Source organism: Ostrea edulis, chromosome 5 (assembly GCF_947568905.1).
Source record: "Ostrea edulis chromosome 5, xbOstEdul1.1, whole genome shotgun sequence".
In the NCBI taxonomy this organism is placed as follows: Eukaryota; Metazoa; Mollusca; class Bivalvia; order Ostreida; family Ostreidae; genus Ostrea; species Ostrea edulis.
In genome coordinates this window covers 57,820,747-57,835,972 of record NC_079168.1, presented here as the reverse complement: position 1 = coordinate 57,835,972, position 15,226 = coordinate 57,820,747, and the positions used below count along the sequence as shown (strand labels likewise).

Sequence of the window (15,226 nt, the reverse complement as noted above, 5' to 3'; positions counted from 1 at the left end):
AAAAAAAGTCCAGAAAACTGGTTGTTGCAGAAGGATAGAAAAAGGTGAAACTATATGCCCCGACCACTTCGTGATGGGGACATAATAAAATATTATTTGAGAATCAAAATCCATGCACTTTGTACATCTTTAAGTTGTTTACAAAGGCCTGTGAGAGGAGTCAAACAAAAAGGAAATGAGAATCCTTGCCACATGCACATCTTCAATACCCATACAAACACTCTGTACATAGGTCCTCACTTGAAAACTGTGGGAGGAGTTAGACAGACAAATGTACTCTCCAAGTAATATTTCCTCAGAACTGAGCAAGTTCAACATGTAATTTTCTCAAAAATTGAAGAAAATAAAATCCTTGCCATTTGCACATCTTCAATACCCATACAAACACTCTGTATGTCCTCACTTGAAAACTGGGAGGAATTAGACAAATCATGTACTCTATATATTTTCTCTGACCAAGTTCAATAACCTGTGATTTTCTAAGAAATTGAAGAAAATTAAAATCCTTGCCACATGCACATCTTCAATACCCATACAAATCAACAAAACAAAAAGGTTCTCACTTGAGAATTGTAAGAAAGTTAGGTGAACAAATTATGTACCCTCCATATAACATTTACTTTCAAATAAAGGGGCAAAACTCCTGCAAAAATTGCAACATGACCTGGAGTGACCCACAAAGAAGCTACATAGCCAGTTTTAGCTTGAAATGCGACAGAGAAATGAAAATAGAAACAGAAAACCCCAAATGGATGTCGGATATTGCTGTACCATAATGTCCCATCCAAAGATGGGCGTATAAAAGAGGCCATCTTTATACAGCTGTATATATGAGACTCAAACAGCATTTACCACCCACCCCCCCCCCCAAATGAATAAGTGGTTTTCCTTAAGTCATTTCAAGTTTCATTGCTACATTGTCAGGCTCAAATAGTATTTGAGAAATCAAATGCAAACTCTCTTACCATGTGAGCCAGTGATTTTGACCTTCTGACTTAATAAAAACCAGAGATCATCTTTAAGTCCTGAGAAGTCTTTCATTAGAAAGCTCATAATATACAATATTGAAATCATGATTTCTCATAATATATAACCTTAACCTTTCTTATCTCTGCAAACAGAGGGGTCATTCTTTAGTCATAGACTCCTCATGTGTCATATTGCTAAAGCTTGAACAGTACATGAAACATTAATCTGAAACCAAGGTGTATAAATGGACAGAACCAAATCAATACTCCTTAACCACTTTCACTGATGCAGGGGACAAAAAATTCAAGAATCATGACAACTTACAAAAACTTTTTAATTTGTTTTCTGGAATAAAAAAGGACATACACCAACACATAATGAACAGGAACTGATGTGTCATAAATTACAAACATGATACAAGTATGTGGCTAGATATTGCAAACGGTAATGGATTTACAAACTCAACATACAGTCTAAAAATATATCACAATGTAATTGTGGGAAACAAAATGGTCATCATCAAACAATATCCGCATTAAACATATACATGTACACAGAAATAGAAAAGAGAAATTGCTGTTGTACAAAACTTGTTGCTACAGTTTAAGTTCAATTAATGATATAATTTGCAGTCTGATTTCTATGATCTTGGACTCTATATGCATAAACTGATAGTACACTGTTGATTAAAACCATATATCAGCCATTATTATGTTTCTTGATTAATGTTGGTTGAATTATCAGGTAAAGGAACAATGTATCGCATTAATTTGTTCATATTGGCCATTAAGTTTGATGATTCACAAGCCCACCAAACTGATATGCATAATACCTGAAGGTGAAAATTCTTCTTCAGTAACGTACATGTTAATCAGAGTTCACTAATAGTAGTGATTTCCAAGGTAATATTAAAATACGGTGTAAATGGCATGAATACATCTTGTTCATGATACATGTAATACATTTTACATCAAATTTACTTTTACATTACAAACAGAACATCTACAGACACTCTAGAGTTCTCTTAAACATTTGGAATGCATGATGAAACATTAGGGTGGTATTGAAATGATAACATTATCCTACGTTCACTCAGGTTATAACTCATCCTTGCTCTTCTTGATCCAATCATCCACAGATTTTATGTCTTTGTTTATTTCATCTGGGTCATGAGAAGGGAGGGCACTGTACGAAATACAAAGAAATTTATTTCTTAACAAGTTTTGGAGTACATGTATTTTCATAAGTACATATACATGTATGTCTGTAATGTCTTTAATACATACATGTAGTCGACAGATTAAATTAGAATCTGGGTGCTGAGAACACTTACTTGACAATAGCAGCTGATACTTTGTCTATAACACCACCTAAATGAAAAGTTAACAGTGTAAGTGCATGTGTACTGCAGTATAGCAGATGCCTCATCATATTTCTTCATTGATAAATTCATCCTTTATATTTCCATTAAAAAAATATATCTCATTCACATTGAATCTGTTTGAGAAAATTCAAATTCAGTACACTCAGAAGACTACTGGAAATAACAAGAGACCCACAGGCCTTATTGGTCACCTGAGTATTAGTGAAAAAGTATCACTACTACCACAGGCCTTATTGATCACCTGAGTACTAGTGAAAAGTATCACTACTCCCAATGGCTATGAAATGTAGAAAAAATACCCTGTTCTGAATATCTAAGCTAAATTCTAATGTTCAGCAACAGTATAAAACAAGATGTGTTCTTAAAACTTCAATGCCTTCAAAAGTGCATACACTGATGAAAGGCTTTTACATAATAATTTACAATTTTGGTAGAAGCTTCCTTGCTCATCATTACTATATACTTACTTTCTCTGCAAGATGCCCAGGAGTAAAGAAGAAGATTTTTAAAGAAATACATAAATTTTAAAGCTCCCCCCCCCCAAATAAAAATTAAGGCCCCTTAGGTTGGGGGGTCATGAAATTTACAATTACCAGTCTCCTTCACCTACAGATGCTACATACCAAATTTGGTCAAGATTGTCCCAGTAGTTTCTGGGAAGAAGTTGTTAACGGACGATGCAGACCACTTGCAATAATTGTCACAGGACTAAAATGTTTCAAGTCACTTGTCATACAAGTAACAATAAATAAAGTACTTAAAACAGGTTTTCAAATGTGAATTACCTGGTTGGCAGATGGTATTACACACTCCAGAGCACAGGTAGCAGAATTTACAGTACTGAAAAAGAAAATTATATTTATTTTTTTTTGACATATGTATGAATTCTCATTTTAAATGATATTGAATTATCTGTTTAAGAAACAGATCGAGTCATTTGGGACTCAGATGCATATCATTCTATGCCTTCTGTAGAAAAGTATTTGAAACACACCATCTTGAATAACTCGATCCTAGCACGTCTTACTTAGGTATTTTTGTCCTAAAAAGAATCTGTAGCAACTAACATGTATTTTGTTTACTATGTGTATTTGCTTTCAAATAACATTTACTGACAATTAGTTTTACTGATTGCCACTCAGTTTTATCACTACAAAATAAATACAACTGTAGCTATTTGCATTAAAACACAATAGACATGAAGTTTTCACTGTTTACTGTAAAAAAAAAAAAATAAATAACATAAACACATACATAGTCTATTACCTCACTAAAACACAGCTCTCTTGCATCTTGCATCATTACAGACACAAAGAATCACAAAAAAGAAGACAAAACACTATATGACAATTAAGACACATAAATGCTAACTAGTGGTTTCACAATCACTAATTCCACCAACACTTCTTCACCAATTCCATCAACACTTCACTAATTTTACCAACACTTCAATAATTCCACCAACACTTCACTAATTCCACCAAAATTTCATTAATTCCACCAACACTTCACTAATTCCACCAACATTTCACTAATTCCACCAACACTTCACAACACTTAACTAATTCCATCAACACTTCACTAATTTCACCAACACTTGCATATTCACCACAAGCAGAGCACACTCATATTAACATGGGAAATGTATTGCTTGTTGATCCTTCATGACCGCCTGTTTCAATGTAAGAGAAAAACTTCTTCACTTTTCTATAGATGGTTGAGGTGACTGTCTGTTTCAGTGTAAGATTATAAGACTCTCTTATGAGTAGCCATGAAATATAAGGTGATTCCACCCGAGGGTTGCAAAAAAGCTGTGAAACCCGAGGCTTTGCCGAGGGTTTTACCGCTTTTTTGCAACCCCGAGGGTGGAATCACCTTAATATTTCATGGCAACTCATAAGAGAGTATTTTTCTCTCATATTTCTAGAGTTTTCCGTTTTCCTTGTGCCTAGCGACGCCATTTTGAGAATTTTCCAATTAATTAATATTTCGCTGTACATCAAAAATAACACCAGAATCGAATTCTACGACCTTCCTTTTGGCAACTATGTTGCCGACAAAAAATCGGCCGACGAGTGTATAAGTGAATTGTATTAGAGTTATTCCTCTTTGAATAAATCAATAATCAGGGTGATGCGTGACGTAACTCGACAGTCCATCAGCGCGAAACATTTTGACAGACCTAATCAGAATATGAACCCACAACTGCACGTTTTTTTCTTAGAGGAGCATTGATATTGATATTAATTGAGCAGTTATTTAATGACGAGTGTGTGAAGAGAGATTCCAAGTGGTTTTTCTTGGTGAATATGGGCATGGCTAGACTTTCGTTTTCCACGCGTGCAGGGACTCGAGTCTCATGGACATTGAAGGCACTTATTTCACCTGAGACACGGACAGTAGACGTTGACAGAGTGAATGTGGAGGTAGGCCTAGAACTAATAGACCGTGTGGGCTGGGTTTCTGTGAACTGGCATAATGCACCGGATAACATCTAGGTGTATGAGGAATTTGTGACTGTTGTTGAGTGTGCAGTAATTCTTCAAGGAATGTGTATTTTTGTGTCCGGTCACATACACCTGGATATTATCAGGGACATTACAATCTGTCATTTTTTGTACAAGAGCTTTGCAGACGCTAGTGTTCGTCAATCGAGGGGTATTCCCAATCGAGGCGAGGTAAGTTGCAAGCTAATTGTATATTGATTATGACGTCACAGGATATGTAAGATAAACGTCACGTGATATGAAAGATAGAAATTTCTCTCATATCTACGTATGTAAGATACAGATATTCTATGAAAGAAAGGTATGTAAGATATTTCTATCTTTCATATCACGTGACGTTTATCTTACATATCCCGTGACGTCATAATCAATACACAACTAGCTTGCAACTTACCTCGCCTCGATTGACAAACACTAGCGTCTGCAAAGCTCTTGTACAAAAAATGACAGATTGTAATGTCCCTGATCATCTCCAGGTGTATGTGACCGGACACAAATATACACATTCCTTGAACAATTACTGCACACTCAACAAGTCACAAATTCCTCATACACCTAGATGTCATCCGGTGCATTATGCCAGTTCACAGAAACCCAGCCCACACGGTCTATTAGTTCTAGGCCTACCTCCACATTCACTCTGTCAACGTCTACTGTCCGTGTCTCAGGTGAAATAAGTGCCTTTCAATGTCCATAAGACTCGAGTCCTTGCACGCGTGGAAAACGAAAGTCTAGCCATGCCCATATCCACCAACAAAAAACACTTGGAATCTCTTTTCACACACTCGTCATTAAATAACTGCTCAATTAATATCAATATCAATGCTCACCGTGCAGTTGTGGCTTCATATTCTGATTAGGTCTGTCAAAATGTTTCGCGCTGATGGACTGTCGAGTTGTGTCACGCATCACCCTGATTATTGATTTATTTAAAGAGGAATAACTCTAACACAATTCACTTATACACTCGTCGGCCGATTTTTTGTCGGCAACATAGTTGCCAAAATGAGGGTCGTAGAAATCGATTCTGGTGTTATTTTTAATGTACAGCAAAAAATTAATTAACTGGAAAATTCTCAAAATGGCGTCGCTGGGCACAAGGAAAACGGGAAACTCTAGAAATATGAGAGAAAAATACTCTCTTATGAGTTGCCATGAAATATTAAGGTGATTCCACCCTCGGTGTTGCAAAAAAGCGGTAAAACCGTCGGCAAAGCCTCGGGTTTCACAGCTTTTTTGCAACCCTCGGGTGGAATCACCTTATATTTCATGGCTACTCATAAGAGAGTCTTATAATCTTACATACCTTTCTTACATAGAATATCTGTATCTTACATACGTAGATATGAGAGAAAAACACTTCTTCACTTTTCTGTAGATGGTTGAGGTGACTGTCTATTTCTGTAGATGGCTGGGGTGACTGTAAAACTACCGCCCCTTTAGATGAATCATCTTCTGGAATAGCGATGGTTTGCTATGGAGCTGAAATTTATCTTCGGTGTCTTAAATTGTTGAGTGGTTGTTGATAATGCACTATGGTTGGGATATGCTGTCCTGGTGACAAGCCTCCATTTAGGCACTTAGATACATGATGGAGGATGGAGATGATTAAATCTCTGTAATGCTATATGTAGAAGTTTTTCTGAAGTAAGTTTAATGCATCATAGGCTGCATGATCACTGACAGAGTGGAAAACATGCAATTTGTCTCAGAGTGAAAAATGCGCTGCTAAACATTTAAGTTCTTGATGGAGGAAACTGTTGTCAATAAATATTTTTCTCTCGGAAGCAGGAGGTAGGACAGGGTGAAGAGCAATCGGAATTGTCTTGGCAACTCTCTGGTGAAGAATGGTCAATGAATTATTTCTCTGTGGAGCTGGCACCATGCAATGATGGTTTGGATAATTTTTTTTAAAACTATTAACTATTTGCAGAGACATTCACCCATTTACAATATATAGTTGTCCAGCATCAAAATAACCAAAAAATGAAATGTAAAACTCAACAGCATAATTACAACAACTGCATCAAAAGGTCGAGCATGTCTTTTTACCAGTGTAATTCAGAAAAAGACAAGCTGAATTTTACATCTTTGAACAGGATTTTCAAATCAACAGATCAATGTAAACTGTAAGAATATTAGAATCTTCACACCCATTCTGATATCTACAAGAAAACAAAAAATGTTTTGTACTTATGAATCTTGAAGGCAAAACAGGATATGAAAATCCTTGAGGATCTGGCTGGAGTGGGTAGATTCAGGTGATGGTGAGGTTTACTGTCCTCCAGGGTGGTGTGATGTAGATTTCCAAGGCAATAGGGGAGGAACAGTTAACCACAACAACATACTCCACACACTCCTAACTCAACTTACAGAAAGTACTCCACACACTCATAACTCAACTTACAGAAAGTACTCCACACACTCCTAACTCAACTTACAGAAAGTATTCCACACACTCCTAACTCAACTTACAGAAAGTACTCCAAACACTCATAACTCAACTTACAGAAAGTACTCCACACACTCATAACTCAACTTACAGAGAGTACTCCACACACTCATAACTCAACTTACAGAAAGTACTCCACACACTCATAACTCATCTTACAGAAAGTACTCCACACACTCATAACTCAACTTACAGAGAGTACTCCACACACTCATAACTCAACTTACAGAGAGTACTCCACACACTCATAACTCAACTTACAGAAAGTACTCCACACACTCATAACTCAACTTACAGAGAGTACTCCACACACTCATAACTCAACTTACAGAAAGTACTCCACACACTCATAACTCAACTTACAGAAAGTACTCCACACACTCATAACTCAACTTACAGAGAGTACTCCACACACTCATAACTCAACTTACAGAGAGTACTCCACACACTCATAACTCAACTTACAGAGAGTACTCCACACACTCATAACTCAACTTACAGAAAGTACTCCACACACTCATAACTCATCTTACAGAAAGTACTCCACACACTCATAAGTCAACTTACAGAAAGTACTCATAACTCAACTTAGAGAAAGTACTCCACACTATTACAGGAAGTACTCCACACTATTACAGAAAGTACTCCACACTACTACACAGTGCATTTGTATTCAGAGAACAAATAAAGAGTATGCATGCTATACATGTTTTAAATATATAAGTGAGCTTTTTACAAAATAAAATACAAACTGAATATACTTTCACCAATTATCATAAAATTGAGGTATTAAACAAGATGTGTTTGTGAAACACTGATGCCCCTGGATTACAATGAATTGGAACCAGCTAGGTCAAAAGCCAATGTTAAGGTCACAAGGTCAAAGATTTGGATGTGAATGTTAGGTCACAAGATATACACATGCCAAATATGAGAGCTCTACCTCTTGTAATGTAAAAGATATGACCAAGGTTAAAGTTTTTGATTAAATTTTTTTGCCAGACAAACGGACAGGACAAAAACAATATGCCCCCGGATTTTTGATTTCGGGGGCATAGATAGTGGGAATCGCATCAAATTGAAGTTTTACAAGTAATAATTTAAGTGTTGCGATGAAAAAAGGCAATATTTCAACATTTTCTGAATCAAATATCTATTTATAAATATTTATTTATATTTATATAAATTTATAGACAACAAGCAACAATGTCTTCAGTTTAAACTCAGTCATCTGTTTAGATTTGATCAAAACAAAGCTTCTAAATAACTTACCTTGCACATTTTACAGTTGGGCTTGGATGGACTAGTTTCACAAGGACAGTCTTTTTCACACAGCGTGCAGAACTATGAAACAATTTAGGTAAATGTTATTAAAATGATGAATTTATATTGTAAGACTAATAAGTAAATTCTACACAGGGCCACTGCCATTAACCTGATTTTGCTCAAATTCAGGATCTGTTAAATTATTTGAATTTGAAGACCATTGGAATTTCCAAGCATGAATTCATTTAAGATAAATCCCTATACCACATCTTAATATTGAAAACACGACAGATTTCTATCAAAATTTGCATGTATCTTGTCGAGGATGTGTATTGATGGAATTCATGAAAAAAATGTGTTTAGCAGACTTTCCCAGAGTACAGTTGCTTCTAAATATAGAACACATCACTTAAAAACACGAAATGTCAATATACACAGGTTTTAAAGCATTCTTTATTTAAACAGTGGAAATATGTTTCTTTTATATGAATTGAAGAAAATGGATTGTATTTGACTTTTTTTGATAATTTTTCATCTACTGAACCATGCTGTTGGTTTCAAAGTGATGAAAATGCACCTATAGTAGTCCAAATTTTGACTTCATAGCCTATATCATATCCGGAAAATTGTGACTTCTAAAACCTACAGATTTTTGAAACATTTTAATATATTTATAGTTTATATAACCTTTACACTCCAGCAATCATTTGACATAAAAAGTAGATGGGACAGCTGACAATTTGAGAGCCCAATGTTAAAAACCTTGAAAAAAGCATATTTGAAAATGACCGGTGCTTAAAATTTCTATCCCTGCAAACATGTTAAATTCATCATTTACCATTTCAAGAAATATTACAGGGTGGTTTTTGAAACACAGTTTAAAACATTAAAGATTTAAATAACTAAAAACCACTTTCATTGATTGCCGTACGTAAGCTTTAGGGATCGGGCTTGAAGTTCGGAAAATAAAAACTGTACCGTGGAGCTTGCTAAAAGGCGCAAGACAATGCCTGTGGCTATAAGAAAGAAATTATCAATGACCGATGATATATATGATGAATTCCTGTTTCGCATCATGAAATAATAAATCTACAGTCCAATCACATAGTGATTCACTTTCCATAGACTCGAAATATCAGACTTATCCATAGACTACGTCACATGAATACTGACATGAAGTACGTCACAATAGATGAAAAATTAAATTATGTCAGATCATTGAAACAAACATAAAGTTATAAAGATCGGAATGATTTTTACATTGTTAATGCTTGGTCAGAGAATTTTAACCTAGGCTCGTGTTACAGTAAAATTTTGGGAAATTTTAATATTTTAAAACACCTGAATTCTGCATTTCTCGTCCCCTTGACAATTTTTAATTCTTGGTAATCTTTTTAAACATTATATGATACAACCATGCAATGCGAGTGTTAATGACATGTAGTACCGCATACATGCTGAATCAAATAAACTTGACTGAAACATCAGAGAAGGTCATGCCGACCAGAAAAGCTTTTAAGATAATTTTTTTTTTTTACATGTAACACCCATGGATATGTACAAGAACACAAATATGACCCCCTATAGTCGAGATACATGTTACAAATCTGTCGGCGTATGATCTAGTAGACCACCCTGAAATCATTAGAAACATCAGAGATATGCATATTTATTATCGATTCGGAGGGCCTTGGAAGCGATCTTTGTCGCGTAAATAAATATCAAATTTAGAGATTGTTTTTTTTTTATGAAAAACAAATGTCTCCCCAGCTCCTCAAATTGAAAGTGCACCAAATGAAACCTCCTCCCCTTAATGTACTGCATGGTATGGAGGAGAAAGCATGGGCAGGAACATAGACATTATGAACTCCGATAAGATAAGACAAGAGGAGAAGTGTTCACAAACTATTTTACACCCTCCACCCCTCTTAGATCCACTATAAATTTAAGGAAAATAATTAAATCCTCCTGTCCCAATAATATGCACATCTGTGAAATGGCATTAAAGTATTGTACAAAGTCCCAAGTCTATCGGATAAGCCTCCACCCCTTCTAGATCCACAATAACTTTTAGGAAAACAATTGGATCCTCCTGTCCCAACAATATGCACATCTACAAATGGGAATGAATTGTACAAAGTTTCAAATATATCAGATAAGACATATATGAGAAGTGTTCACAAACTATTTTACATCCTTCATCCCTCTTAGATCCACTATAACTTTTTGAAAAATAATTGGATCCTCCTGTCCCAACAACATGCACATCTACAAATGGGAATGAAGCATTGTACAAAGTTTCAAGTCTACCCCATAAGCCATATAGGAGGAGAAGCATTCACAAGATTTTGTGACAGACAGACGGACAGAAAGTACAAAAACAATATGTCTCCGCCTGGAAGAGGGGAGACATAAATACTATTTTGTAGAGGGGGTGGTGGTGGTGGTGTTTTTACAATGTCATATAGCTTTAGATTGTGCGTACATATTTTAAGGTCATGATGATATCATGTTCTTTCAGGAAAACAACAAAAATATGCGACAGTGAGTCCATGTATCACACCAAAGTTTGCATTTTGTTGTAGGAGATTCGATAATACTACCCGTCATTAATGATCTGCAATCACACAAAAGAAATGGCATAGAATAGATACATTCAAGGTTGGCAACATGATTTAACATCATAATCTGTAATATTTACAAAATATACTGAACAGATAAATCGTAACGCAATGTGTATGAAGAGTTTAGACTTTGTGATGTATAGACCTAACTATAATAAGCATTCTCTCTCCTGAGCTTTTTTGTTGTTGTATATAAATGGCTTGTTTGTAATATTGCAATGCGTATATTGTTGTTTTTAATTTTAAAATTTTTGTTGTTTGCTTTCAAACAATCAGTCCTAATGAAAAGGAATATGGACAGGTCTACAATATTCACCAAATTGTCATCGGGTTCTTCGAACGTGTGATGTAACGTTCATGACTCGTGAATAACGTTTCAAACAAATAATGTGGTATGGGGTATTACCTTAAACATCATATATATGTAGTATATATAGGAGAGAGGAGAAAATCTTTGGCTGGACCGGGAATCGAACCCGGGACCCCTGCATTACTAGTCAGGTGCTCTAACCACTGAGCTATCCAAGCCGATATCCACGGTCCGTATAGCCCTAATTACTACATTCCTCCCTCCTTAAGATCAATTATAATTTTATAATTGTCTTTCAATATCAACCCAGGCTCTTTTCGCCCCTGGCAGGCCAACCTGCACCACCAGGGGTGATCAATGTCACCAAATGTAGTATATATCGGAGAGAGGAGCAAATCTTTGGCTGGACTGGGAATCGAACCCAGGACCCCTGCATTACTAGTCAGGTGCTCTGATCACTGAGCTATCCAGGCCGATATCCACGGTCAGTATAGCCCTAATTACCACATTCCTCCCTCCTTAAACAGTCTCCGCCCTCGAAGACACATAACCCAGATTCTTTTCGCCCCTAATAGGACCTTCACCTGCAAGACCAAGGGTGGACAACGGCACCAAATGTAGTATATATAGGAGAGAGGAGCAAATCTTTGGCTGGACCGGGAATCGAACCCAGGACCCCTGCATTACTAGTCAGGTGCTCTGATCACTGAGCTATCCAGGCCGATATCCACGGTCAGTATAGCCCTAATTACCACATATATACCTTACAGTAACTGTTAGAAAATTATATTTATAAATGCATACTTTGGTCACTTTTCTTTTAGTATACCTGTTTTAAATTTCACCTCGGAATATGAGGGGGAAGGATTATTTTGTGATAGAAAACCATCAGAACATATGATTTTGTTTACTTTTGTTTTAAAGAAATTTTTTTCTAGGGAGTATGCCCTCAGATCTCCAAAGGGTAGTCGTATGTTTCGGCCCAAAAGTTGGACACTTCGGCCCAAAAATTTTGTCATTTCAGCCCAAATTTTTGAGACACTTTGGCCCAAGACATTTCGGCCCTTTTTTTTTTTTTTTGTCTGAGACACTTCAGCCCATATTTTTCATTTTGCTAACACCACCCATATTATTGCGTTTCCACAACATTACATTGACACTTCGGCCCAATGAAATTTCGGCCCTGAAACACTTCGGCCCAAATGTAAAATAAAGATTTTCCATTATTCATCAATCAATTCCTTTGGTTTTTAGGTATTTTGTTTTCATTTCATCATTATATTGATCACCTGCAGGGTTTGACACTAAGGCACGTCCAACCGACCGAGTCTACTAAATGATAGGTCCGGTCGGGTAAAATGTTGATTTACTAGTCTGACTGGTCATGTTAAAAATAAACAAGAAACTTTACTTTAAACCGTAAGATATCTTATTCTTAACTGTTAGTGTAAAGAGTTTGCAAGCAATCTTGAACTGTGTGATGGAATAATCTCTATTTTTAGTTCTAATAAATAAGTCGCGGTCGGAAGTGATGTTTTACGACATCTACTCGATGTTAATTTTAAACAGTTTATTTGAATTGACTATAATAAAGTGTTTACCAAGTTGATAAATTACGTTGTAAACAGCTATTTATCGGTGTTGACATATGTGCGGGAATGTCTCTATATTCAAATACGACTTCTCGTCCTCAAGGAAAGACGTCCCAGGAGAAAAAAGAAAAGGTTAGGAAGAAACAAAGCAGGTCTTATGAAATATAAAATAAAAAGCCAGTTGAGGTCATTTTGTACTAAATAGACTAAAGAATAGCCGTGCTGGGTAGAATTTAAAGAAACAGAAAACGTGTTTGAAAATCAAATTGAATGACGAGACTTAAGATATTTTTGAGACAATTAAATGTTTTGGTTCAAACTTAACGTTTGTCATTTAGATGAAATATTTGAATATGGAGAAACTATCAGGGTTTTTTTCTGGAAAGTTGGTCAGGGCTAGTGGATATAAAGTCAGGTCTAGTAAAAATCATTTGAAGTAGCCCGACTGGTTTAGTGCTCAAAAAAGTAAATGTCAAACCCTGACCTGTTTGTTTTATTTGCTTATATCACCCATAATTACATTTCAACAACATTATTATAGTACATAGACACTTCGGCCCAACAACACTTCGGTTCGAATGTAAAATAAATATATTCATCAATCGATTCCTTTGGTTTTTAGTTATAATGTTTTCATTTCATTATATTGATTACCTGTTTGTGTTGTAACCATGTAGAATCGGTACAATTGAAGTGAAACCTTGTTAAATGCGCTAATTGTTAAACAAATCAAGCACCATTTGACACGCGCCATGGTGTACCCCAGAGAAGTAAGAAATGCTAACTATGAGCAGTTTGAGAGAAGCCATTTAACATTCATGTCATTTCATTGCATATCAATCCTTAGCTGCTATTAGAAGAAAGAAATATGTCGGGTGAGACAATAAGTTTCATTTTAAAATAGTATATATAAGTATGTATGGGTTCCCATTTGTCGCAAATGAACACATATATGAAAATTCAATTTAAAACCATGAATACGACTTAGTCATCCACCCAATAAGTACTTTTATGTATAATGCATTCAAGATATTTTAAAGATATTATCTGGAAGATTGTTTCATCTGATACATCAAATATTTTGTTAAATATATACAAATTATGTTAAAATATTTTAGATCCCTATTCGATGATTTTAATAAGTTGCAGATATCTGTGTCGATATCAGGAGGGTGTGCGTGATGGGACGAATTATTTATTTTCAGCATGGTTTAGGTCTTGTGAGTTGTGATTTATTCCCAGGTACGTCAAGGCCAAATTAATTGATTCATTTTAAACAGCAGTTTAAAATTAGTCACCAACTTTCTCAAGCATAAAAAATGGTAGGAAAATGTGGATTATGAATAAGATTATGTATTGTGTAATCATTAGTAGTTGTGTTAAAACGTATTACAATATGTGATAGATAAAGCCAAAAAAAAAAAAAAAAAAAAATAGATAAATAAAAATAAATAAATGATGGGCCCCCAAGTGTCTCTAGAAAAAAATATTAAAGGGCCGAAATGTCTTGGGCCAAAATGTCTTTGGGCCGAAGTGTCTCAAAAATTTGGGCCGAAGTGTCCTACATTTTGGGCCGAAATGTCTGGGCCGAAGTGTCATTGGGCCGAAGTGTCTGACATTCCTCCATAGGCTTAGGCACTGATTACGCCCCCTAATGGCCCTACTGTATCACTATTTATGACCCCGTCCCTGATTAAAGGAGTGAACCTTCTTACATATATCTCTACAAGTTCTAGTTTGTGTTTAAGTTACATAGTTTTCTATATAAATTTACCTTGCAGTACTCGCAGTACCCGCACACTGAACCCTTAGCGTACTCCACTTTTTCTGCATCGACCTTGTCTTTTTCACTACTGGAGTCTGCATTATCTGCAGCCAAAGCAAATGATACAACGATAAAGCCTACAAAAAATATCTGTCCCATTTTCAGCTTCATTTTCCCCCAAAAGTGTTCGTCTGGTAGGGTAATGCAAATGTGTTTAGTGTTGTTGCGTGACGTGTACCTCGTGCTTCCTTTTCCGGAATTTAATAACATCGGGCTCGGTTACAAAATATTATGAAATTTGATATAAATTACATAAAAGATAGGCACTGGAAATAAATGCTATTTTTTATGGTTTGG

The 15,226-nt window shown here is 35.7% G+C and overlaps 1 protein-coding gene and 1 non-coding gene across 2 annotated transcripts; both read right to left on the bottom strand.

The window, feature by feature from the left end:
* Nucleotides 1-1,284: 1,284 nt before the first annotated feature.
* LOC125649767 (sarcoplasmic reticulum histidine-rich calcium-binding protein-like) lies at nucleotides 1,285-15,132 on the bottom strand. Its single transcript, XM_048877504.2, has 5 exons — nucleotides 14,879-15,132; nucleotides 8,585-8,656; nucleotides 3,139-3,193; nucleotides 2,303-2,339; nucleotides 1,285-2,154 (listed from the first exon to the last, which is right to left on the bottom strand). Exons 1-5 carry the CDS (start codon nucleotides 15,038-15,040, stop codon nucleotides 2,067-2,069), a joined length of 414 nt encoding a protein of 137 aa, XP_048733461.1. The 5' UTR covers nucleotides 15,041-15,132; the 3' UTR covers nucleotides 1,285-2,066.
* Nucleotides 11,658-11,731, bottom strand: Trnat-agu (transfer RNA threonine (anticodon AGU)). The gene has a single exon. It is a non-coding gene; the product is annotated as a tRNA-Thr (tRNA).
* Nucleotides 15,133-15,226: the final 94 nt, after the last annotated feature.

Excerpts from the sequence above, each read along its gene's own strand:
- LOC125649767 (XM_048877504.2), bottom strand. The coding sequence starts at position 15,040 with ATGAAGCTGAAAATGGGACAGATATTTTTTGTAGGCTTTATCGTTGTA. Across the intron at positions 3,194-8,584 it reads CCAACTGTAAAATGTGCAAG|TACTGTAAATTCTGCTACCT; the intron begins GTAAGTTATTTA and ends TTTCTTTTTCAG. Across the intron at positions 2,155-2,302 it reads GTATCAGCTGCTATTGTCAA|TGCCCTCCCTTCTCATGACC; the intron begins GTAAGTGTTCTC and ends TATTTCGTACAG.